Raw genomic sequence first — 24,063 nt, forward strand, 5'->3', positions numbered from 1 at the left:
GTAAGATTAATATTGAAAAATGAAGTTTCATACACAATCTCCTACTACTGCTACTCGACAATCACCAATGCGACCGGAGGAAGCAGCCGGGGTTATCAAAACTGTGTTAAAATCGCTTGCCATTCATTTCTACTTCTAACACACACTTAACTCGCTCTCCAATTCATTACCATTGTGCTTCTAACAAACAACTCTCCCCGATTCATTACCATTGTATGTAGTAAATGATTAAATTGGGAGAGCTTCATATTTGGTTAGTTTTGGTGGTTTAAATACCCAAGGAAAGCAGGCTACTGGGGGGGGGGGGGGGCAGCAGTTTGTTGAATGGATTAAGAACTTTTTATTATATCACCCGATACTGTTTTGCCGATCGTACTGTCTATTGTCAATCTCTCTACAGCCGTTCAATGGCCATTCGCACTTTACTGCAATGTGTACGAGCAATGTTAACCATCGCTGTATCATGTTCCCACCTTTCGTCCTCCCAGTTTGTCAAGGTTCACACACTACCAATGCCATGTCCCTCGTACCCTCATCTCAGATGCTCGACATCAATCACTGGACAGATTCGCTAGTTGTTCTCACCACTTACCGATTATCACATTTTCTGAAGGTAGCTGGCAACTATCTGCATCGCGTAGCGAAAAAATCGCAGGCATGAGTCTAGCCTAAAACCCTAGTTTTACTCCAAGGCAGGATTGAAGAAAAGCAAGAGGTAAAGTACAAGCACACAAAGCAAGTTCAGCCAAGAGGCTGCACAGACCGTTATATGGCCATTCCTAAGGAAAATCATGGGTACTGCCAGTTATGCAGCAAGGTTAATGTTTTATATCCATGTCACATTAAAATTTACCTACTTTAGCCACACTTAACAGTAACCTTATACAAACTTTTGCTGGTAACTTGAGGTCTTATCTTTCCATCGTTCTTCAAAATACACTTAGGAAAAATTAAACTAATCCGTATTTAAAAGATACAAAAAGGGATATTAAAATCTTTTGAATATTTATAATTTATTTATGAAAATGAAATGACTTTCACACATTCAAATGCCAATTCCCACTCGGGAAAGGATTCATAAACCTAATAAAGAGTCACTCATGAAATAATGTTCTTTAGCATCCTTGTCACTTGCATCACTTCTCAGAAGTTTGTCAAGTTTTGTTTCGTTCCTATTAAAATACAATCATCTTGTGCAAAGGTGCTTTCAAACAAAAGCTGCCTTTCAGACTTGTGACATTCAGACATCCTTGTACAAATAACCATGTGAAATTAACAAAATGCTCCAAACATTGTCTCTCAAAAATATTTACAGCATTTGTGGTATGGCACCCTGGCTTATATGGTGGTGATATACAGCCACTGACTGCCTCACAACCAATTGTCTGGTGCCACATTTATAGAAGTATCTTAATAGTATTCAAAAGTGGAATAAGTTACCCACATGAAAACAAGCAATCCTTTTATTTACAATTCGTCATGCATCTCCTCAACCTCCCCATCATCCTCTTCATCTTCCTCTAATAGCTGTTCATCTTCATCCTGTTCCTCCTCATACTCTGGTTCCTCCTCAACAGGTTCGGACAGAGATACTCCAAGAGTTTGTCTCATCATTTCTTCTACAGATTTGGCAAAATCTACAGTATCTTTCAGCATGTAACCAGAACGTAAGGTTGCTGCAAGAAAACAAATTTGTCAATACCACTAAATGTTTAAGTTTTAATCAAATATGTGCAACATTCAACATTTCTGAAACAGTATTAGCAAAAGAACCTTGACACTTCCAGGAAAATACACCAAATATGTTAAAAGATTATATCCTTACCTGTGTGATACATCATTGTAGCAATGTTTTTAGCAACAGGATCACTTGTATCATCCTCAATTCTACGGAGAAGCTCCTTTACCAAAGGATGGCGGGGATTTATTTCCAAAGTCTTCTTTTGACTAAGGTAATAGCTGCAAAAATTAATGGAGTGAACATCAGTATTTTATTTAACTTTTGAAAACTTATAATGAATACTGGTAAATTATTCCAAAATATGCCCCCATTAACATCTTTTAATCAGATACAATGATAGTACAATAGTACTACAAAGATTATTTTACAAATTATTACTGATTAATATAGTGGACTACCTATGTGATTTTCCTTGCCAATAAACTTTTCAATATTAAAACTGCCAAACATTTTCAGTAAATAAATTTACTTTAACCCTATGACATTCAAGTATTCAAAGGATCCTTCCATTTTATTAAATTTATGAGACTGACCTTTCTACTCATTATCGAGTTTAAAATGAAGTGCTACAATAAACTTGGATAGCTTATTAATTAGGGAAGTCAAATGCACAAAAAGAAACTACACTATAAAAATAAGTCAAAACAAGTCTCTTCAAAATTTCTCTCTGGCACCAAACTTGAACCCTTTTACCCACCCCCAGGCTATTTGGAAATTTCCAACCCTTAACCCACAAGGGTTATTTTTTTTCAAGCACATTTTGCAGTATATTTTTTTTAAATTGCCCCAACAGCCTTAATTTTCGTCATAGAGAGGTCAGGTTGGTCTCATTCTCTTGGAAAATGTCTGAAGTTTCTCAAAAAAAAATGTCCAAAATATGCAAAAAAAAAAAAAAATTTAAACAGCATTTTTTTGCAAGGACGTACCGGTACGTCCATGAGGGTAAAGGGATGAGTTTTGTGAAACGTACCAGTACTTCCTTTGCGGGTAAAAGGGTTAATTTAATTAAAGTTTTACAGTAAAATTAATGAACGTTCATATTAAAACGAAACATTAAGCAACTCCAAGAAGGGTCAAATTATATAAATCTATCTATCTATATACCAAGGCACTTCCCCCAATTTTGGGGGGTAGCCGACACCAACAATGAAACAAAACAAAAAGGGGACCTCTACTCTCTATGTTCCTTCAGCCTAATCAGGGACCCAACCGAGTTCAGCTGGTACTGCTAGGGTGCCACAGCCCAACCTCCCACATTTCCACCACAGATGAAGCTTCATAATGCTGACTCCCCTACTGCTGCTACCTCCGCGGTCATCTAAGGCCCCGGAGGAAGCAGCAGGGCCTACTGGAACTGCGTCACAATCGCTCGCCATTCATTCCTAGTTCTAGCACGCTCTCTTGCCTCTCTCACATCTATCCTCCTATCACCCAGAGCTTTCTTCACACCATCCATCCACCCAAACCTTGGCCTTCCTCTTGTACTTCTCCCATCAACTCTTGCATTCATCACCTTCTTTAGCAGACAACCATTTTCCATTCTCTCAACATGGCCAAACCACCTCAACACATTCATATCCACTCTAGCCGCTAACTCATTTCTTACACCCGTTCTCTCCCTCACCACTTCGTTCCTAACCCTATCTACTCGAGATACACCAGCCATGCTCCTCAGACACTTCATCTCAAACACATTCAATTTCTGTCTCTCCATCACTTTCATTCCCCACGACTCCGATCCATACATCACAGTTGGTACAATCACTTTCTCATATAGAACTCTTTACATTCATGCCCAACCCTCTATTTTTTACTACTCCCTTAACTGCCCCCAACACTTTGCAACCTTCATTCACTCTCTGACGTACATCTGCTTCCACTCCACCATTTGCTGCAACAATAGACCCCAAGTACTTAAACTGATCCACCTCCTCAAGTAACTCTCCATTCAACATGACATTCAACCTTGCACCACCTTCCCTTCTCGTACATCTCATAACCTTACTCTTACCCACATTAACTCTCAACTTCCTTCTCTCACACACCCTTCCAAATTCTGTCACTAGTCGGTCAAGCTTCTCTTCTGTGTCTGCTACCAGTACAGTATCATCCGCAAACAACAACTGATTTACCTCCCATTCATGGTCACTCTCGCCTACCAGTTTTAATCCTCGTCCAAGCACTCGAGCATTCACCTCTCTCACCACTCCATCAACATACAAGTTAAACAACCACGGCGACATCACACATCCCTGTCTCAGCCCCACTCTCACCGGAAACCAATCACTCACTTCATTTCCTATTCTAACACATGCTTTACTACCTTTGTATAAACTTTTCACTGCTTGCAACAACCTTCCACCAACTCCATATAACCTCATCACATCCCACATTGCTTCCCTATCAACTCTATCATATGCTTTCTCCAGATCCATAAACGCAACATACACCTCCTTACCTTTTGCTAAATATTTCTCGCATATCTGCCCAACTGTAAAAATCTGATTCATACAACCCCTACCTCTTCTAAAACCACCCTGTACTTCCAAGATTGCATTCTCTGTTTTATCCTTAATCCTATTAATCAGTACTCTACCATACACTTTTTCAACTACACTCAACAAACTAATACCTCTTGAATTACAACACTCATGCACATCTCCCTAACCCTTATATAGTGGTACAATACATGCACAAACCCAATCTACTGGTACCATTGACAACACAAAACACATATTAAACAATCTCACCAACCATTCAAGTACAGTCACACCCCCTTCCTTCAACATCTCAGCTTTCACACCGTCCATACCAGATGCTTTTCCTACTCTCGTTTCATCTAGTGCTCTCCTCACTTCCTCTATTGTTATCTCTCTCTCATTCTCACCTCCCATCACTGGCACCTCAACACCTGGAACAGCAATTATATCTGCCTCCCTATTATCCTCAACATTCAGCAAACTTTCAAAATATTCCGCCCACCTTTTCCTTGCCTCCTCTCCTTTTAACAACCTTCCATTTCCATCTTTCACTGTCTCTTCAATTCTTGCGCCAGCCTTCCTTACTCTCTTCACTTCTTTCCAAAACTTCTTCTTATTCTCTTCATATGACTGACCCAATCCCTGACCCCACCTCAGGTCAGCTGCCCTCTTTGCCTCACGTACCTTGCGCTTTACTTCCACCTTTTTCTCTATATTTTTCATACTTCTCTATACTATTACTCTGCAGCCATTCTTCAAAAGCCCTCTTTTTCTCTTCCACTTTCACTCCTTCATTCCACCATTTACTGCCCTTCCTCATGCTGCCTCCAACAACCTTCTTGCCACATACATCACTTGCAATCCCAACAAAATTTTCTTTTACTAACTTCCATTCCTCCTCTAAATTACCAGTTTCTCTTACTCTCACCTCATCATATGCCATTTTCAACCTTTCCTGATATTTACTTTTTACCCCCGGTTTTATTAGCTCTTCAATCCTCACTAGCTCCCTTTTACATCCACCTACTCTATTCCCCCACTCTTTTGCTACAACTAATTTTCCTTCCACCAAAAAATGATCAGACATACCGTTAGCCATACCCCTAAACACGTGCACGTCTTTCAATCTTCCAAACATTCTTTTAGTTACCAACACATAATCCATTAATGCCCTTTCTACTACTCTTCCATTTGCCACTCTTACCCACGTATACTTATTCTTATCTTTCTTTTTAAAGAAGCTAGCACCTATTACCATCTCTTGTTCAACACACATGTCTACCAGTCTCTCACCACTCTCATTTTCACCTGGTACGCCATACTTACTTATATAAATGTATTAGGTAAAATTGGAATGGGAGGGGGAAATTGGCATACAACAGTAAAGCAACCTGTGGAGTATCACGCTAATCTGGTAATTCTGATTTTAATACCCTAAGATTACGAGATTCTTTGACAGTTGCATATCTCTTTATATACAAGGAACACTTTTCAAGTTAGAAGATTTGTATTGTAGCCTACGCTTAAACGTTGAGAATATTACCATCTTTAATCCGAACAATTACAAGGCTAGCCTAATTCAGTTATCCAATACTAGTAGTAGTGAAGCATGTAACTTGCATATCACATTTTGAATTGTTATAAATCAATAACAACCGCAAAACCCCCTATACAATACAAACTTTTGTTAACCATATCTTCAATTTTAATAATTTATATCCCTATGACAAGTTTTAATACTATATTTGTTTACTACACTTCCAACAACTTCCTGACTAATGAAAATCTGTAAGAACATTTTTGCACATAAGCAGTACGCTTGATTACTGTACAGTACAATATACAGTAATGATCTAGTAAAATTGCAGATACAAGTTACTGCCAATCCTGTATTTAAAATTATTATTCTTATCAAATTAAAATACTGTAATCTGAGAAAATATACTTCACACCAACAATTCTCCCTTCCCATGTACAGAGACTGAAATTTGAAATTCTGAAAACACCAATCCCACAACCATCAATACCGACAATCCTAGGAATTTTGATTAACTATTCAACCAAAAGAAATTTGAATGGTCTTCACTTATAGCCTAATTTTTAGGAAAATAATATGGTTCCGTCACCCACCCCCCTGTTCAGGCTTGATATGCAAAAACTTGGATACAAAACCACTAACTATGAATTCATCAAAACAAATATTTTTCAAAATACAACCTTAAGCAATTGACAAACATAACACTTAAGAACAATGTGTAGTATTCTTGTGTACATACAAATGCTAGTGTAATAAGTTTCAATACAAATTAAAATTTACTTGTTCAACCATGCAACAAATTAATACTTACTCCCTCTGGACATCATTAGCTTTAGAGTGTGTCTGTGAGGTGACAATACGCTGCATGTTTCCTGTCCATCCAAACTTGGAGGAAATCAAAGCGCAAGGGGTTTCGCTTAATCTCTCTCCTACCTCGGCTTTCATGATCTAATAAAAACAAAAGATTGGATGGCATACACTCTTACCTTACACATGTCACACCCCTCCACCACCACCACACAAAAACTTACCTTAAAATAATAACTAAAACCAGCATTACTTACATCACTGAAAATCAGGAACCACATACACTGTACAGTACATATATAAAAAATTTCATTCCTCAACCTTCAAAAAGCTCATGCAGTTTCAGCTCTGAAAGCCATGCGATGTTATAATTCCAAAAATAACGCCATTACTCGTGCAATCAACTTACTCCCTGTGGGTATCATGAGTTTTCTGGTGGGCATTTGAAATAGCCAATCTTTCCATATTACCAGTCCAGCCAAATGTACTGGCAACAAGAGCACATGGAGAGTCTGCTAGACGCTCTGATACCACTGATTTGGACACCTGAGATTAGATTTAGGAAAAGTAGGGAGTTATTTGAAAAAGAAAATCTCACAAAACTTTGTAATTATCAGCTAGGAAGTTCAAAGGGTTTACCATGCATGGGCATTGCAAACTACATATTCGAGAAACACCAACCCAGCGTATTGTAAATTAATCATATCCATGTTAATGTTCAATACCAAAATCACCTACTTGCTAAGTGGCAAAACCTACTGTACCTGTAGCACACTAATTCAGTACTCCCATGATTTAGTCATTTCATCCTAGGATAACCTTACGACTAAAATCTTCCAAGATTCTCTGTTCAAGTTGACAGACAGCAGCCTTTCTGACAATACTTAAACATGGTAATGGCAGTCATTACCACGTACATTGCACATCCAGTAAGGTGAAGACAACCACTTATAACTTTTTATAAGAAGCTACCCTATCTCCCAATAATATAAATGATCTGAGCCTTTTCCTTTAAAATGGCTAACTCATCTTAAACTTTTCAGTGAAATATATGTAGCATGTAGATTGGCTTGGATTAATGTAAAAGTTTATTTTACTTTTAATTATGATTGTAAAAACTAAGTCCAAGTTTAAGGTTTGGGTCTATTGAAAGTTCACTCACCAATTAATAGAATCCAATGACTACAACTGTAAAAGCAGACAACTGCAGAAAATTACAGAAACTAGATCATAAAATATACTTGTAAATGTGCACTTTTCCAATATACCTTACACCTAAGAGTGAAGGTCATAATGCGACTTCCCGACCACGAAAATTAATATCTATTGTACTATACTCTACATCAGTGCTTATAGCCAGACTAGGAATTGTAAGAATGATTTATGATTCTCTGTACTGTAGATAAAGAGATTTTGTATACATGATTTCCTAATATTCATAATACCAAAGGTTTTCTAAAATATGAACTATCAACCTTGCCTCTAGTTATAATATTTTCAATTACTTTCATTCCCGATTAGTAATTTTTCCCTAAAAGTGTACATCACCTGTGATATTTAAAACCCGATAAACACTAGACCACCACCACAAACTGCATGGTTATAAATTCCGTTGCCATGCCAATGTAAGAACCATGCCTTCCAATTGCAATAAAACCTCAACTTTTAACAATTTCTGCCAGATTAACACTTCCCTGCCATGCTATTATCAAAATTCATGCATCTACAAACCCCTTTGAGAACCTTACATCCACAATCCCCATCTGAAAACCTTGCATCCATAAAACACATTTGAGAACCTTACATCTACAAACACATTTAAAGACTTCAAAATAATTCAATCTGAAATCAGCAATGTTGATACTACGCAATGTAGGAGCTTTCAACATACAAGATTTCTATGAACCTCCCTTGAATTCATATGGTTTCTCTGTTGAAGCTCTTAAGGCTTACCCCTAAACCTAAAAAAATTCCAATTTTCTTCCCTTGCAGGAGTTAGGCACCTATAAAAGTAATGAAAGTCTATCAGCCAATTGTAATCTCAGTGAATTTGCAAAGCCACACCGACCGTTTTCAGTCTAGGTGATGCGTTTAGATTTATCAACAGGGCCTTTACAACAGATTATGCAGTTAACCAAGTTTTTAAGCCTTTGTAAATTTCTTTTGCTGTATTTGCTAGCAATTACTGTGTACATTGTTCAAGGAAATATTTTCTGGCCAATCATATGCATTCTCAGTCTCGTGTCAGGGGATTATAGGTATTTAAAGAGATTTTTTGCAAGGAATATGAAGGCCTGTTCATTTGATGGAAACTATGATTGCTAACCAAATTAAAAATATGATTGCTAACCAAATTAAAAATTCAAAAGGTTAAACTGTTCAGGGAAAATCCAAAGAACTAGAACAGAAGTTTAGCAAGGATCACAACTAAATAGACTCTCCCAAAACAGAATTTAGTTCCCATAAAATATAAACTAACCAGCAAGTAACATGTCTGACAATTCTTCAGAATAGGAAGAAAATCAAGAAAACAAAAAGAACTAAATTCCTGGAAAGTAACCAGATTACTTAAGTAAAATTTTGATGGTATTTATTCTTCTAAGTCATAGGAAACATACTTCCAGGAATACTTTTAAACCTCAGTATCAGCAAATATTTTGGATAGAATTGCTAATGTTTTACAGCAATGCAAAAGAGGCTAGAAATTCAAGTTCCATTCCTTTACTAGTGGCAAACTATTGGAAAGAAAGAAAATTGGAAATATTTTCAGTCTGGTAAATGTTGATATAAGGGCTTATATCAGTTCTACTGTTTCACTGTTGCTTAACAAGAATAGTTCTTAAACCCCTTTACTAAGAATATTAATTGCATGCTAACAATCCATGTCATGGCAGATTTTCCACCAATCAAACATTAAAAGTAAACTCAAGCAATTGACTCCTGAAATGTTAAAACTGTATCAAGCACATTTTACATGTACAGTATTTAATTACATATAAAGAAACGGTATCAAATTATGAGAGCAAAACTAATATTTTCCTTTACTCAACAAAGATGAAATTTTCAAGTAAAAATTATTTAACATCGTTATTTGAGTGATAACGAAAACTAAACTTACCTCATCTTTCAAGGCTTCTTCACTTAACCATTTAGTCAAGGGTTCAAATGTAGTTTTCAACTGTTCCAGTCTTTCCTTGGCTCCCTCACCTTCATCAATAACTAAGCCTTCCTTGGCCACATTCTGGAACTTTTTCCCTTCAAATTCAGGGATGGCATTGATGGAGTATTCATCAATAGCCTCAGTTAAGAACAGTACTTCATAACCTTTCTTCAGGAGCCTCTCAACAAATGGAGAGTTTTCAACCTATCGAAAACAAAATTTAGTTCCATTTAGTATGGCAAACATCCTTACAAAAATTTACACATTTCATGCTATTACCCAAAGTTTCAACCTCATTATATTACATTTAAGGCATTCTCATAGTTCCACATACCTCGCTTCTTGACGAACCAGCCATGTAATAAATATGATCCTGCTTCTCTTTCATCCTTTCAACATACTCTGACAATGAAGTCATTTTCTCCTTGTCTGCAGAGGACAGGAATCTCAAAAGCTTAGCCAAGCGAGTTCTGTTAGCAGAATCTTCAATAGCGCCCAGCTTGATGCTAAAATGAAGAGGTTTATTAAACTTGGGCATTGATCCTTAAAACAAATTTATGAAAGTGCTGTCAATTCCCAAGAACATACACCTCAATCTAATTAAATTATTTTTTATTAAACATAGGCTTTGATCCTTGAAACAAAATCAAGAATACTGTCAATTCAAGAACATATCTCAATCTAATTACTAACCATGGAGATTTGGAATCACAAGCAAAATTTATAGAAAATAGACAATTGTAGCCTTGCAAAGGTAACTTCAATGTTCCACTGACATGAAGAAAATAGGGCATTTAAGAAAAAAAAATTATAGTTTGGAACAATTATTCTAACAGGAGAATAACAAAAATAAGTTTTGTGTCAATCTTAAAATCCACAATTCTTTAATAACAACTGACTCCTAAATATCATTTAAACTAAAGTACTTACTTAGTTGAATATTCCTTCCAGAATTTATCATACTCTTCGGGCTCCATTTTCTTAATCATATCTAGTGTCTTGCGAACCAGTTTTTTCTTGATAACCTTCAGTAGTTTGTGCTGTTGGAGAGTCTCACGAGACACATTGAGGGGTAGGTCATCAGAATCAACAATACCTCTGATAAAGCTGAGATAGTTGGGCATCATGTCCTGTAGCAAGAAAATGGGTGCATTCATAACCATAACTAATTGGGTGCATTCATAACCATAACCAATAGGCAGTTTATACATTAACCAAATTGCTTAGTTAAATTTAAAACAATCAATATTAACTGTAAGATACTGTACCTGGAAGTCATCAGTAATGAAGACCCTTCTCACGTACAACTTTATGTTATCAGTGCGTGTTCCATATTTGTTGAAAGATTCGCTAGGCTGTACTTCAGGGACAAAGAGCAGGGATTTGAAAGTAACTTCACCTTCTGCTATAAAGTGAGTCTTGGCCAGGGGTTCTTTGGTATCCTTGCTCAAGGTCTTGTAAAATTCATTGTACTCTTCATCTTCAATTTCATTAGGCCTGACAAGGACATCAAAAGCACAGGTTAACAATGGTTCTGAACTCATAAGTTAACTCTACAATTTTTTCCTGTACCGATTTAAAACTTAATAGTTTAAGTAAAATGACAAAGATAGCTAGCCTTACAAACAACTGCCATATATTTTTTCTTACTATACAACCTAAAAGAATAAAAGGCTTACTTTAAAGAATTTCCATGGATGCCATATCATCCCTGTAAGCTTGCTTATATAAAGGTTTACACCTTAAAAATCCTAGTTTCCTTTCTTCAATACCTCTTTAGTTATGAGATGAAACTAGTGGCTGATGGCAATAACATAGGTTCAAGTAGACCAAACTGTTCTTTGTTTTCCAGTCTCTGCATCATACTCTCTCCAGCATGTTCGTTGCTCCTATTTTCTGTGTAAATTCTCCCAATACCAAATTACTTTGGTTATTAAAGATTGCAAGTCTTCCCGTATTAGGTAATTGCTCCGTAAATTGCATAAGGTAACCACATTAAAAGCACCTAAGAGAAACTTATTTTATAGTTTAAAAGGTAAATCTGGAAAAGACAAGATTTACTAGCTTGTTGCAGTGATGACTACTATAACTCTCACCATTAAAATGTACAGCATTGATAAGCTAATGTTTACTGAGCACCAATCTGCAAGGGAGTTATTCTCTTGACCTACAATTTTATATTAAATCCCTGGTGATCTGCAACCCATCACTTCCAAATCTGGTTTGGCCTGTTTGATCACTAGTTTGTATACAAATTATATGGCAAGGCACATACAATATCCTGTCTGGCCTAAAGGGTCAGGCTACATACGATTAACAAACTTTATGGTTACGTGTTTTGGATAACTTCAGTTGTAATTTTCTCTATATCATATGCAATCATGATCAACCTCTAAAAACTAAATTGAAGAATGCTTATAATTTCTAGGACTGTCTAATATTCTGAAAGTTCTTTTCCTTCAAGAGATGTATATTTGAATAAGTTTCAAGTAGAAGAAAGTTCCAGCATCTATCTCAACCTTATTATTAGTGTAAAGACTGGATCATTATGATGCTTTCACCTGCTAAAGTAGACTATGATCAACCACCTACTTTTAGTTATATATCTAAGTAAATTATCATTTGGTTCCTGTAAGCTTTCAAAAAGTATTTAAATAACCTGGTTTGCTTATTAAAAATCACTGGTTTTATAAACAGCTTTGGTAGCTGCTGGAGATGTGGTCATAGCCAATATATAAAGTATTTTAATTTTTGATTTAAAGTTAATTAATAAAGTTAAAGGAAACAATCTAGTGAATAAAATAAACTTTTTGAGTGTTACAAAAATACTAGACTAGACAGAGAAGTCTAGGTTAATAAATTAATTTGTTAATTTACGGGTATAATGACCCATCTCTTCTTCACTGACACCTATCAGCATGGGGAAATCATCAATTTATAAGAACTTCATTATCAATACTAGACTGGAGGCCTATGCATTGAAAAGCTAAATTTAGTTTCAAGAACGGTAAACATTTATAAAAGCAAGCTTCCAGAGAAGCAATATGAATAACGGGAGGCAAATATAGCCATTGTCATCTTTAAAAAAAATATCTCAAAATAAATCTAAGGCATTATTAACTAAATATAAAATAAGTAAAACTTACTCTTGTACATTAAGACCAGTTATAAGACAAAATGGGGAAATAATGTAAACCTGAAGACTAGTTTGCAGTAGAAAATAATGAAGACCCTTCGAAATTACAAAAACCAAAACATGGAAACTTACAACCGTTTAATCTAAAATTTATCCCTCTTATAGGAAGTTTCATACTTCATTACTCAATCATCCTTTATTTCTATTTATGGCCTGATCTTACTTAAATTTTCATAAGAAACTTCCATTTTACTTTTATAATACAGGTATGTATTCTTCCAACTATTTAGTACTCTATAAGCTAAAATTAATCAAAGTGCCACCTCGCCTCCAACCCCCATCCTACTTACTTCCTTGTCCAAATAGGCTTTGCATCATTAACAAGCACCCAATCCCAGGTAGTTTTGGATACTGTCTTAGTTTTAGGTTTTTCTTCTTCCTCTTCAACTTTACCTTCTTCATCCTCCTCCACTACCTGGAGAGAAAAATTAACTTAGAAAATTTGTTTTAAATCTACACCTGAATAAAACTGTTTTAAACAAAATGAAATTTCAAAAGTTGTAAAAAGTTGTGCATAGCCCACCTTGTCTTCTTCAGCTGCAGCTTCGTCCTCATCCAATGGTTCCTCAACCTCTTCTGTCTTTGATTCCCACAAATAAATAGGGAAGTTAATAAACTGGGAATATTTTTTGATAAGACCCTTCACAGTATCAACTTCAACAAAATCATAGGCCTCTTCTTTCAAGTGGAGTGATACAGTTGTACCTAAAACAGAGAGATTCCTGTTAAAATACTTTCAATCATGGATTTCAAAGCTTCCAACCTTCCTTCATGTTCTTTGTCCATCTAGTTATAAAAACTAATTATGATCTCGCATGAAAAATTACAAAAACAGCTTGCATAATTCAAGCAATGCAATGATTTACCTGTCCCATTTAAAATAAAAAAAATTTAAATTACAAAAATTCACTTTTTAAATTCACACCTAAACTGAGCCCAGTTACACCCCACATGCTATTAAATCTTATCTGCAAATCAAACCAATTGTCTGGTACATAAACCTACCATCTTTGCATGTAATAAAAATTTGTTTTGCATAAACAAGGCTATGAACTCATCCTTACCTCTCTTCAAGGTATCCCCACGTGGATCCTCTACTACCGAGAATTCTGCCGAATCACTTTCCCACACGTGTTGCTTATCCGAGTTATGTTTGCTTGTGACCACAACACTATCAGCAACCAAGAAGGCAGAGTAGAACCCTACACCAAACTGACCAATAAGGTCTCCAGCCTAAAAATTTTAAAATTCATTACAAGACAATCCATAATTAAAAAAATTACATATCTACAAAACATTTCTATGCACTCAAATCACAAAAACCTATTGAAGGGAGAATAAGTTAGGGGCAAATTTTACCCTAAAATTTTGGGAACAATCCAAATTCAACATGCAACAAAAGTTATAACTTGGGAAGTTAATGGGAGTAAACAGCTTTAAAGCAGTTAAGATGGTTTCAAAACTGACCAACAAACTGATACTGTAAAACCCAAACCTGAGAAAAGAGGGCCATTCCCTGCAATAGCAAAAATTCTATTTAATAAACTATACTAATAGCATCAATATTAAAAAATTTAACTAATCTTCCATTATCCAAGTAAGATTTGACAACCAATCTTCAAAAAACTAAAGAATACTTACTTCATCTGAACTTGTTGCTGACTCTTGCATTTTTGAGAAGAACTCGGATGTCCCCGACTTAGCGATTGTTCCCAAGTTATTAACCAATTCATTCTTAGTCATTCCAATACCAGAATCAGTTATGTGTAAAATGTGATTGTCCTGGAATATCAAAAACCCAAATTATTTGTTTTCCTTAATTACAAAAATAATACCTCTGAAAGAGGAAAATATTAGATTGTCTAATCTTATAAATATTTTTTCAAATTTCTACAGCAAAATTTACTTTAAATATCTTTTTTATACCTTATCAGCCTTTATCCTTATGGCTAGTTCAGGATTTGAAGCAAGTTCCTCCTTGTCTGTCAGGGAAAGCAACCGGATCTTGTCGATTGCATCAGAGGCATTACTAATAAGTTCTCTAAGGAAGATCTGAAAAGAAACAATTACAGTAAATCATATGTATGTCATCAGGGAACCAAATAAAGGCTTGATTTCTTCAACATTTCATACAGCTTTCTAACATTCTGCCATTACCTCTTTGTTCCTATACAATGAATTGATGATCAGCTTCATCATTCGATTGACTTCAGCTTGGAATACATGTTTCTCTGCTCGCTCTCTCATCTCCTTTATCTGAAAATAACCAAAACATTTTCAATTTATGCTAAACCATGACACAAATGAGCAACAAACTCGTTCAGAAGGCCATTTCAAGATACAAAAATCCTTCGTCAACAAGGATACAAGAGTAAAACTTCTAAACAGCATATCCAGCATATATTCTAAAAATAGATTATCCTTAATAGATTTTTACTATCAATCCATAAACATTTTGGGCAAATTTAGTAATCCTATTAATTCAAATATTAATGATTTCTGAGAACATTTCCCAAGCCCCTGTCAATCTTGCATTCCCAGACATACCAAATACATGAATCATTATCAGAGACAATAGGACGGAGGTTTGACCACAGATTTGAAGCATTTAAATTTTTTTTTAGGCTGGATTTTTATTAAAAGTAAAAAAAAAAGGATTTTTACATTTAATTGTGAAGCTTTGGTACTAACAATTTACTCCAAAAAGAGGAGAAGGTGAAATGTCCACATCTTTAATATACTGGTGTAGGGATGAATTCTTTCTACGCACTTAATATCCAACTGGTCAGAACTACTGGCAAACTAGTTTTGCCCAAAAAGAGTTCCAAAATTACTTTAAATGCACCAATGAAGTGAGGAATGTCCCTCAAAATGTCTAAAATAAATATAAAATTAACTGTAGTTTCCAGAGCTGTGACTAGAACACTTAAAATAGTACAGACCATCTGCAAATCTAACTAGAGTGCATATTAAATATTCCTTTTCCATGTCAAAGTAGTCTGCTCAGCTGGACCAATTGCCACAGTAAATCTCTGTGCCAAAGCAGTGCACATGTCAGACGAGTGACAAGAGGAAAACTTGTGCATTTTAGCTACTAATCTAATATTAAGGAAGAGGGACAGTTCTCAGACGAGATGATTATGGCTCATACAAAAACGAAGTGAAATCAAATTGCAAAATCCTCACATGGATATTCCAAAGGAATGGTTGCAAAGGTAAAAACTTTTAGCCAAACAATAGAACTATGCTACACTAGTATTGCCTTCTCAAATTAGTTCAGAGCTTCCCAAATTAATAATAAAACTGGTGGCTCTAGCTGGGATGAACTATAGAGGAATTAAATCTAGTGAAGGTCACTTGTATCTCACACTCTTGTACACTAGTCCTCATTATTAGTTAGGAGTTAAAGGGAGGTCACCAAGACCAATTGTAATGCACATAGTGCACCATAAAGAAAACCATGGGACTACACAACTTCAGAACCCTTGGACTTTAGGTATTAGTTACACTGCCAAGAGCCTTAAAATGACTAACATTGCCTCACACAATTTATGACAACCTTTAGATCAGGATATAAAAGTTCCAAATGGTTAGCCCCAAGGTAAACATTTCAACAGGTTTGAAAAACTATGTGACATGGCTAGTAACGTCAGTCTCCGAAAGCAGCATCCTTTGAAGCGTATTGACTTTTTACAAAGATGCTACAAGTCAAGGACTACACCGTCCATTAGAAGAAGAAGAAGAAAGAAGAAGGAAGAAGAAAGGACGCTGCTAAAAACTGTTCAGCAAAGCCACTACCCTCCATGGGCAGCCCTTGGAATGGTTCAAACCAAAGCCTTTGACAAACACCTCAACCTTCGAATTTCTCCCCAATTTATGTCTTAAATTTTTAGTGGAATCAGGATTCTGGCAGATTTATTTTATTGGACAACATTTTGGACAAAATTGGGAAACAGTGGTTGTCAAAATTGACAAATGTCATACTGTATTGGTACTTAATACTTATGATTTATATAACCAATTAAAATCAACCAATTATATAACCAACTAGGAAGGTCGAGTTGATATGTGAACAGTAATGCAATTTTTTTTTTTCTCCAATGTCTAGATATTGGTGGGGACTTGCTTATGAACTGGAGACAACAACAGAAAAACTTGACAATAACAATACTTCAAGATGTGATAATCCCAAATATACAAGAATTACGTATAACCTGATTACTATATTTCAATATTTAGTACTAGCTTGATCAAGGATTCAAATTCAAGATCTGTGTGAAATTACAAACTGAGGATCAGAGCATACTAAAATACCTGGGCAACATTGAGGCCATCCAACTTTATCGCTTCCTCTTCTCTAGCGATAACATTATCGTCAGTCCTGGAGCCTTCCATGCCAGCACCAAGATCTACCTCCACGGTTTCTCCATCATCTTCATCCTCTGCCTTTGCAGTGCCTGTTTGAAAGAATGACAAATTAGAAAAAACTTAAATCTTTATCATGCTCCTGACAATTGCTACAATACAAAGCTACCTAGATCACCTAACTAAACACCATTTTCATGAAACCTATTAAGTCCTAATTTTACCTTAAGGTGTATACCTCTGAATAACCCTATTGTGGCCTATTGGCAACGTAGCAACATCTCTGCCTGACCACCAGACTGGGGTTCAAGTCCCATTAAAACTCCAAAGTTCCAGTAGTGTCTGCACTCCCACCATCCTTGAGCTACGGGGGGAGGGAGCCTATAGGTCTACCCATCAACAGCCAATGCCTAGTCCTGCCACTCCCTTGCTTCTCCCATTCATGACCGGCCTTTAAAGCCTTCAAGCACGGAAGCATTATCCTTACTGTATTACTAGCTAAACTAAAACCCTAGTTGGTAAAGCAGGAGGCTGTAAACAAGGGCTCTAACAGGGAAAAATAACCCAGAGTGTTAAGGAAATTAGAATATAATCTCAATTTATATAAAATACCTAGAGATCAATACAGTAATGTTAAAATAGATCTGTCATATGCTATGAGACTGGCAATCTGTTCAACATAAAGTTTGTTTCAAGTTTGAACTTTTAGAAGTTCAAGAGATTCAATTAGCCAAATAAGATCATTCCACAACCCAGTAACAATGGGAATAAGATTGTACCAAACTTGTTTCACACGATCGTACATACTTAATTTTGTGCTTGTATCTTTGCTCTCCCCTCGCACTAAAAAGAACCTGAAATAACAAGTCTGTTTTCTCATCGGTAACAGTGTTGTCTTTTGGTCATCAAGTCCTATATGGGTAAACTATCGACATCGGGTATGGCAGCACGTACAGGTTCGGGTAAACGGCTTACCCCAAGGGCATGATGACCAAAAGTCGACACTGTTACCGATGAGAAAACAGACATGTTATTTCAGGTTCTTTTTAGTGCAAGGGGAGAGCAGCGAAGATACAAGCACAAAATGAAGTATGTATGATCGTGTGAAACACTGTTGGTACATGTTTAGTGCGAGGGGAGAGTGAAGATACAAGCACAAAATGAAGTATGTACGATCGTGTGAAACACTTGGTACAAAACTCCTAGAATATTATTTGAGATCTAGTCTTGTGATAAAAGAGGTAGTGTTAAAATCAACCGCATGCTTAATACATACAGTACGGAAGACCTGGATACAAAGATGATCGGAATTGTGAAAAACCCAAGCAAAATGCATAAAGAACTGAAAGACTATGCCAGAAAAAAAAATTAGACTTGAGAAATTTAATAGAAAGGTTTTGTCCAACAAATTAAGATACAATTCAGCAGCTAGAGACCAGAAGGAACCATACTTGAAAAATGCAGAATGAAATTAAGAAGATTTCTCCAGAAAAGATTCATCACCTAAACTCAAGAATCAATAGGCCTACTTTTAGTGCATTTGAAGCGATTGTTTTCAAGGCCAAACAAGAAGTGTCTATATTAAGAAAAGTAATAGTAATGGGCCAAGAACACTAACCTGAGGAACACCAGATATCCATTCCTATACATGCTTAAGTGCCTATCAACTACAGTACTCATAACAATCTACTACTGTACTCAAATATTCAACAATGGCACAAAGTAAAGACCCACATACTCTAAACTGTGAGTTTAAAACAGGGGCCTCATGATTAACACTGTAAAAGACATCACTAAAATCAAAACCAATCATACGAACTTCCCGACCACAAACTCGGGATTTATGTACAGTATTGGAGATTGTATTAAGTGCATCGAATGCTCTAAGGCATTTGTTGGAACAGCCAAATTGCAAACTAAGGAAGAGACTACCACCTTCAGCATACAAATACTTCAAGATGAACAGCAATTTATCCCCAACATCATATCCCCATGCATATATTATTGCAGGCTATGATGTACCAGAAACAGCCATAATTTATGATCCTGAACATAAAATTACTGAACCCAAGAAGTTCCACGTCTTGCAACCCTAAAGGTGAAGCAAGCTCGATTTTGCTGAGAGCATTACATCCAACACATTAGGTTATGAGGGCAAGGAACCACACCTCTTTGTCAAAAGGTCTTCACTTAGAACCTTTAGTAACAGGACAGGAATGATTGAGAAGGGAAATGTAATTTAAAAGATTTAGGTTTGTATAGCTAGGAAAAACCTCGATTACTTGAAAAAATCATATCTACCTACGTGGATACAAACTATAGTCCTTTAGGCAGGACACACGCTGCATGGTAGGTAGGAAGTCTGCCAGAACTGAACTGGTAGGTTCTTTATTCCAGGAAATGTCTCTCCTACCTTGTACCACACAGGAGCATAGGAGAGAACTCCACCAACCTCTTATTAGTATTAGTATGAACAGGCCGAGTGATCATAGGAGTACAGATAATCCTTTTCCAAGGAGGATCCCAGTCTGGAATAATGTACCCAGCACATGATGATCATCCTGTTGGTAAACATTAAAAAAAACTCCTTGTCCCAGGAGAATAGAGCAAAACTTCAATACTGGTCAAGTTCCAAAGAATGGATCTAAGTGTAGTTTACCAGCCTAGAGGTCAGCTCCAGCAAATAACAAGACTACTTTGTCCCAGAGATGACGGCAGAAAGAATGGAAGAGGCAGTCATCCTGCCTCCTTTCTAGAATTCCACCCCATACAAGATTTGGCTACCAAGGCAGCCCAGGACCAGTGGGGCCAAGGTATGAAGTCGCAACCCAAAGTCACGACTATGGCCATGTGCATCAGCCATGGGCGGGGGAACAAACATATGTAACACCAGCCCCGCTTGGTTACTGGATTAGTCAGGGATCCGAGCTGAGACCTAGTAGGGCGAAGGCTCAAGGCCCTGACACTAGAAATCATTCGACATGAGACTATCTCTGAGGCACCCAACTTGAGAATCCCACTATAGATTAGTCACCAGACAAGTTTGAAAAAAGAACAGGCTTAACCATCCCAGAGATCCCATTGAGTTTTAGAAGGAGACTTCAAACCCAAGATCATGGAGTTGGATTTGGGAGGGCAACTCCTCACCCTCACTCCCACCTGTTGGTTAACTGCTCACTTCAACAATTCGACAACCATCCAGCTTACACTGAAAACATACTCCCTATATAGAGCGGGCTATGGATTGTATTTGCATAGGAACAACCATTCGGGAAATTTCCTGTTCAATAAAAACCAAGACTGTTTGGAAGCAGCTTTCTCTAGGTTGGTGACATTCAGAACAATGGCGCAATTGCAATTTATTACTACCGTATTAGATTTAGAGAGTTATGGGTTGAGAAAAAATAGGAAATATGGGTTTTGGGGACCCAACCCCATACATTTTCTTAATCTTGTAGGTTTCTAGTGTAACCCGCTTACATTTCAGCTCCATATAAGTTCCTTTAAGGGGAATGTGTTCGCGTGTAGCACAAACGATCATATAACCAATCAAAAGTAAGACAATAATACATAGGTCATGCGAGTGTGAATTGAGCACAGTGTTCACAGCGTGTAGAATAGTCAATTACTAACCAATCCGTGTTAGTCAGACCTGAAGGTGCACCAGGTCTGTTAGTGAAACTGAACCCAAATGGCTCGGTAGTTCCTGTAGTCACCATCAGTATACTTATTGACCTATTTGCAGTGTCCAGCCATTTCAATATGAAGACAAAGGAAAGCATACATAACAAGTTAGTGTGATCATCATCTATCTAGCTTCTTGACCAGAGTTCTACTACAAGATCCCAAATCTTTACTACATGCAATCTATAGCACACAACACCTCATTAACAGTGAACAAGTTCTTCCTTAACATCTTGCCATTTTACAAGGTTAGGTAAGGAACTGTGTTAGGTGGTGTTCTAGTGTTGGTTTTGCTTTTAAATTGTAGTTTTAGAGTCAGCCTTCGAAATTATGATACTGTACTTTGATGCACTTACACTAACCATATATTCTACTACTTAGCATGCACTTACTATGTATTATTGGTTTCCAAATCCAAAAACCCGATTAATATTTTGGCTAGAGTCCAACCCAGCTCTATTACTGCTTGCCACTACATGAGAGCTTGAAGTTTTCTTTTTTCGCAAGTGAAGCGAGCGCACGGCTGATAAAAAACCATTAGATTTTGGTAATTAACGTGTAGAATAGTTTGTTGGGACAGGCAATATTTTGATTGTCTAATGGCTTTAGCTTCGGCATGCGCGAGCAAAGAAAGAAAAACACAAGCTCCTATATACTGGCAAGCGGTAACAGCGCTGGGTGGGATGGGACTACCATAATATTACCAGACTAATTTCCCACTGGGGTCCTCCCCAATTTAAAAAAAGGGGGGGAGGATCAAGGTAAATCTAGTTCATTGGGACGGGGGGAAACATTCCTTTTCAAAGCCTATACTATCTATGGGGAAATTTATATGAAATATATAATACTGCCAAGCTAGTTTTACATTCAATGGATTTAGCGATGGTAAAGGGAGCCACACGCCCCCTGTAGCCTTTCAGGATAAGGCTCTTAGGTTAAGTGGTGTTCATGAATTTTTTTCTGATTTATTGGAGTAGTTTTATCATTCAGAACTTTAAATTCTACACCTGCTCAGTCTTATCAGTGCCTTTGCATAGCAGCGGTGAGTTCCTTAAGCGTGCATTGAAAATGGACATCAACTAACACTTTCCCCCCTAGCCCAACCCACAAGCCGTGTCCTTACCTACTTACCTAACAGGGGGGGTGACGCCCCCTGCAACCCCCCCTTACACACCTAACCTACAAGCCGTGTCCTTACCTACTTACCTAACAGGGGGGCTGACGCCCCCTGCAACCCCCATACACTTCCGTATTCCAAGAACCATAATACATACAGGTGGCTGCTATGATACTATCGAACTACAAGGGCTCCGGGTGTCTAAAACCTCTTAAACAAGTGGTTAGGCCACAATAATGATGTGCAGAACTGCATAAAATAGAGAGTAGGAAAAGTAAAAAATTTCGTGCACTTCGCTAAAAATAAACTAATTACCCCAATGGATAAACCAAAAATAATGAACAAGTAAACGATTCATGTATTTGGGTAGAATGTTTAGCGAAAATCAACGAGCAAATATCCAAATAGAAAAGCCTAGCCATTTCTTAGCTGGGTGGATTAGAACCTTTTCCTTGCCATTAGGAGTCTTGACGGAGTTTAGACCCAATAAACTATGTATTCCACCGTAAGTTAATTTAAGGCAGAATTTAAATGATTAACGACGGCTAAATGCATATCCAGAATTTACATCTACCGAAACAACAAAGCTGAAAAGGAAGCAACTAGTCTTCATATAGGACTCATGACGCCGACGTCCAACCCTTCAACTCAGATTTATTAAGTAACCAGTCCCCTGTCTATTGCACTAAATCAAACTTTAAGCTTAAATACCAATTAACTCAATGATACTAGTGGAAATGGGAAAACTAAACACTAACTGCAAAAAATTAAGGTATGCCGGTACTTTTGTCACCTCCATGTCGAGATGTGCTGTAGCGGCTTAAGATACGTGTTCGTCTTAAACGTAGATTAACTGCGACACTTTACATGAAAATAGTATAATTATGAAAAACATATGTCAAAATAAGCATGTCTAACTTACCCGCCAAAAGCAGAGCCACAAAAATGAAGAAATATCGATATTTTAGTTTCAGCATCTTGTCTCAAAGATTGAGCGAGTGGTCACCACTCCACAACAGTTTGACACAGACTAAACTGAAGGAATGGTTTAGTAAACTAAGCGATCTTCAGGCTCCACCCATAAGTAGGCGGGGCTATTTCCAAAAGCCAATGAACGCAGACCACGCATGGAATTCAGCCAATGGTAATTCACAAAGTGTTTCTGACCAAAGAGAGTTGGCCGTTTCCTATTGGTCAGGTTAGGGTTCGTCATTCATGGTACAATGTAGTGTTACCAGTCGCGAAGAGCATTAATTCCCCAAAAATTGGGGAGAATGTTCTGGATTTAATCCGTTCACATTAGAAATGCAAAGGTCCTCATTTCCTAAGCTTTGGAATGTGTTGTATCAGCTACGAAATTACTTAAGTCGTCAAAATAACCTTTGTGTCGAGAGTATCGATTGGAAACAGGTGATGATGAAAGGCAAGATTAGAACCTAGAGAGAGGACAAGTTTTTAACGTAGCCTTTTATCCATAGTTATGATGAAATGTATATTTAAATTATGCCATTAATGACAGAGAATTAGTTTGCATATCATTCTGTATCCTCATGTATCACTCTGGAAAACCCTGTAAGAAAATCCTAAGAATTATTAAGATAATTATCTTACACTTGTTCCTGTAAAGCTTTCATTATACTAAACTAATACATTTATGATTAAGGTGTATTTTTTCTTATTATGCATAAATTATTGCCATACTCTAAATTATGAAGTTTTATCCTTATTACGCACATATTAAACTGCTGTTTTATTTGTATGGCTTCTAGATTTTTAGGTACTGAGTATTTTAAAAACGTATAACTACCCTTATTATTGTGTAGCATGTAGTGTTCGTGTAGGCCTACTTATACTATAGAGACCATTATGCATTATATGAAAAGTTTAGGAATATAAATTGAATTGTCCTATTGCCTTATATTGTTACTATATAGTAAATATCAGAGCTACGCAAGCCACAAATTTTCCGAATGCAC

The 24,063-nt window shown here is 36.8% G+C and overlaps 1 protein-coding gene across 2 annotated transcripts; it reads right to left on the reverse strand.

Moving 5' to 3' along the window:
- Window positions 1–996: 996 nt before the first annotated feature.
- On the reverse strand, window positions 997–23,168 carry Gp93 (heat shock protein 90 Gp93). 2 transcript variants are annotated; one of them, XM_068354476.1, is made up of 15 exons: window positions 23,010–23,168; window positions 17,236–17,378; window positions 15,079–15,177; window positions 14,848–14,973; window positions 14,563–14,703; window positions 13,986–14,154; window positions 13,445–13,626; window positions 13,212–13,336; window positions 10,994–11,222; window positions 10,656–10,855; window positions 10,060–10,231; window positions 9,684–9,929; window positions 6,570–6,706; window positions 1,826–1,959; window positions 997–1,676 (listed from the first exon to the last, which is right to left on the reverse strand). In XM_068354476.1, the coding sequence occupies exons 1-15, from the start codon at window positions 23,062–23,064 to the stop codon at window positions 1,468–1,470; spliced, it is 2,367 nt and encodes a 788-aa protein (XP_068210577.1). In that variant the 5' UTR covers window positions 23,065–23,168; the 3' UTR covers window positions 997–1,467. The 2 variants fall into 2 exon arrangements, with proteins under 2 accessions (XP_068210577.1, XP_068210585.1); XM_068354484.1 differs by lacking the exon at window positions 6,570–6,706 and adding an exon at window positions 6,975–7,111.
- Window positions 23,169–24,063: the final 895 nt, after the last annotated feature.

The sequence above is a fragment of the Palaemon carinicauda genome, chromosome 2 (genome assembly GCF_036898095.1).
Source record: "Palaemon carinicauda isolate YSFRI2023 chromosome 2, ASM3689809v2, whole genome shotgun sequence".
Classification (NCBI taxonomy): domain Eukaryota; kingdom Metazoa; phylum Arthropoda; class Malacostraca; order Decapoda; family Palaemonidae; genus Palaemon; species Palaemon carinicauda.

What these genes read in the sequence shown, in the direction of transcription:
- Gp93 (XM_068354476.1), bottom strand. Translation starts at nt 23,064, where the DNA reads ATGCTGAAACTAAAATATCGATATTTCTTCATTTTTGTGGCTCTGCTT. An exon ending in CAGCAACAAGTTCAGATGAA is followed by an intron (nt 14,155 to 14,562) that starts GTAAGTATTCTT and finishes TAAAATTTTTAG; the next exon opens with GCTGGAGACCTTATTGGTCA. An exon ending in TCATTACTGATGACTTCCAG is followed by an intron (nt 10,856 to 10,993) that starts GTACAGTATCTT and finishes TTCTTGCTACAG; the next exon opens with GACATGATGCCCAACTATCT.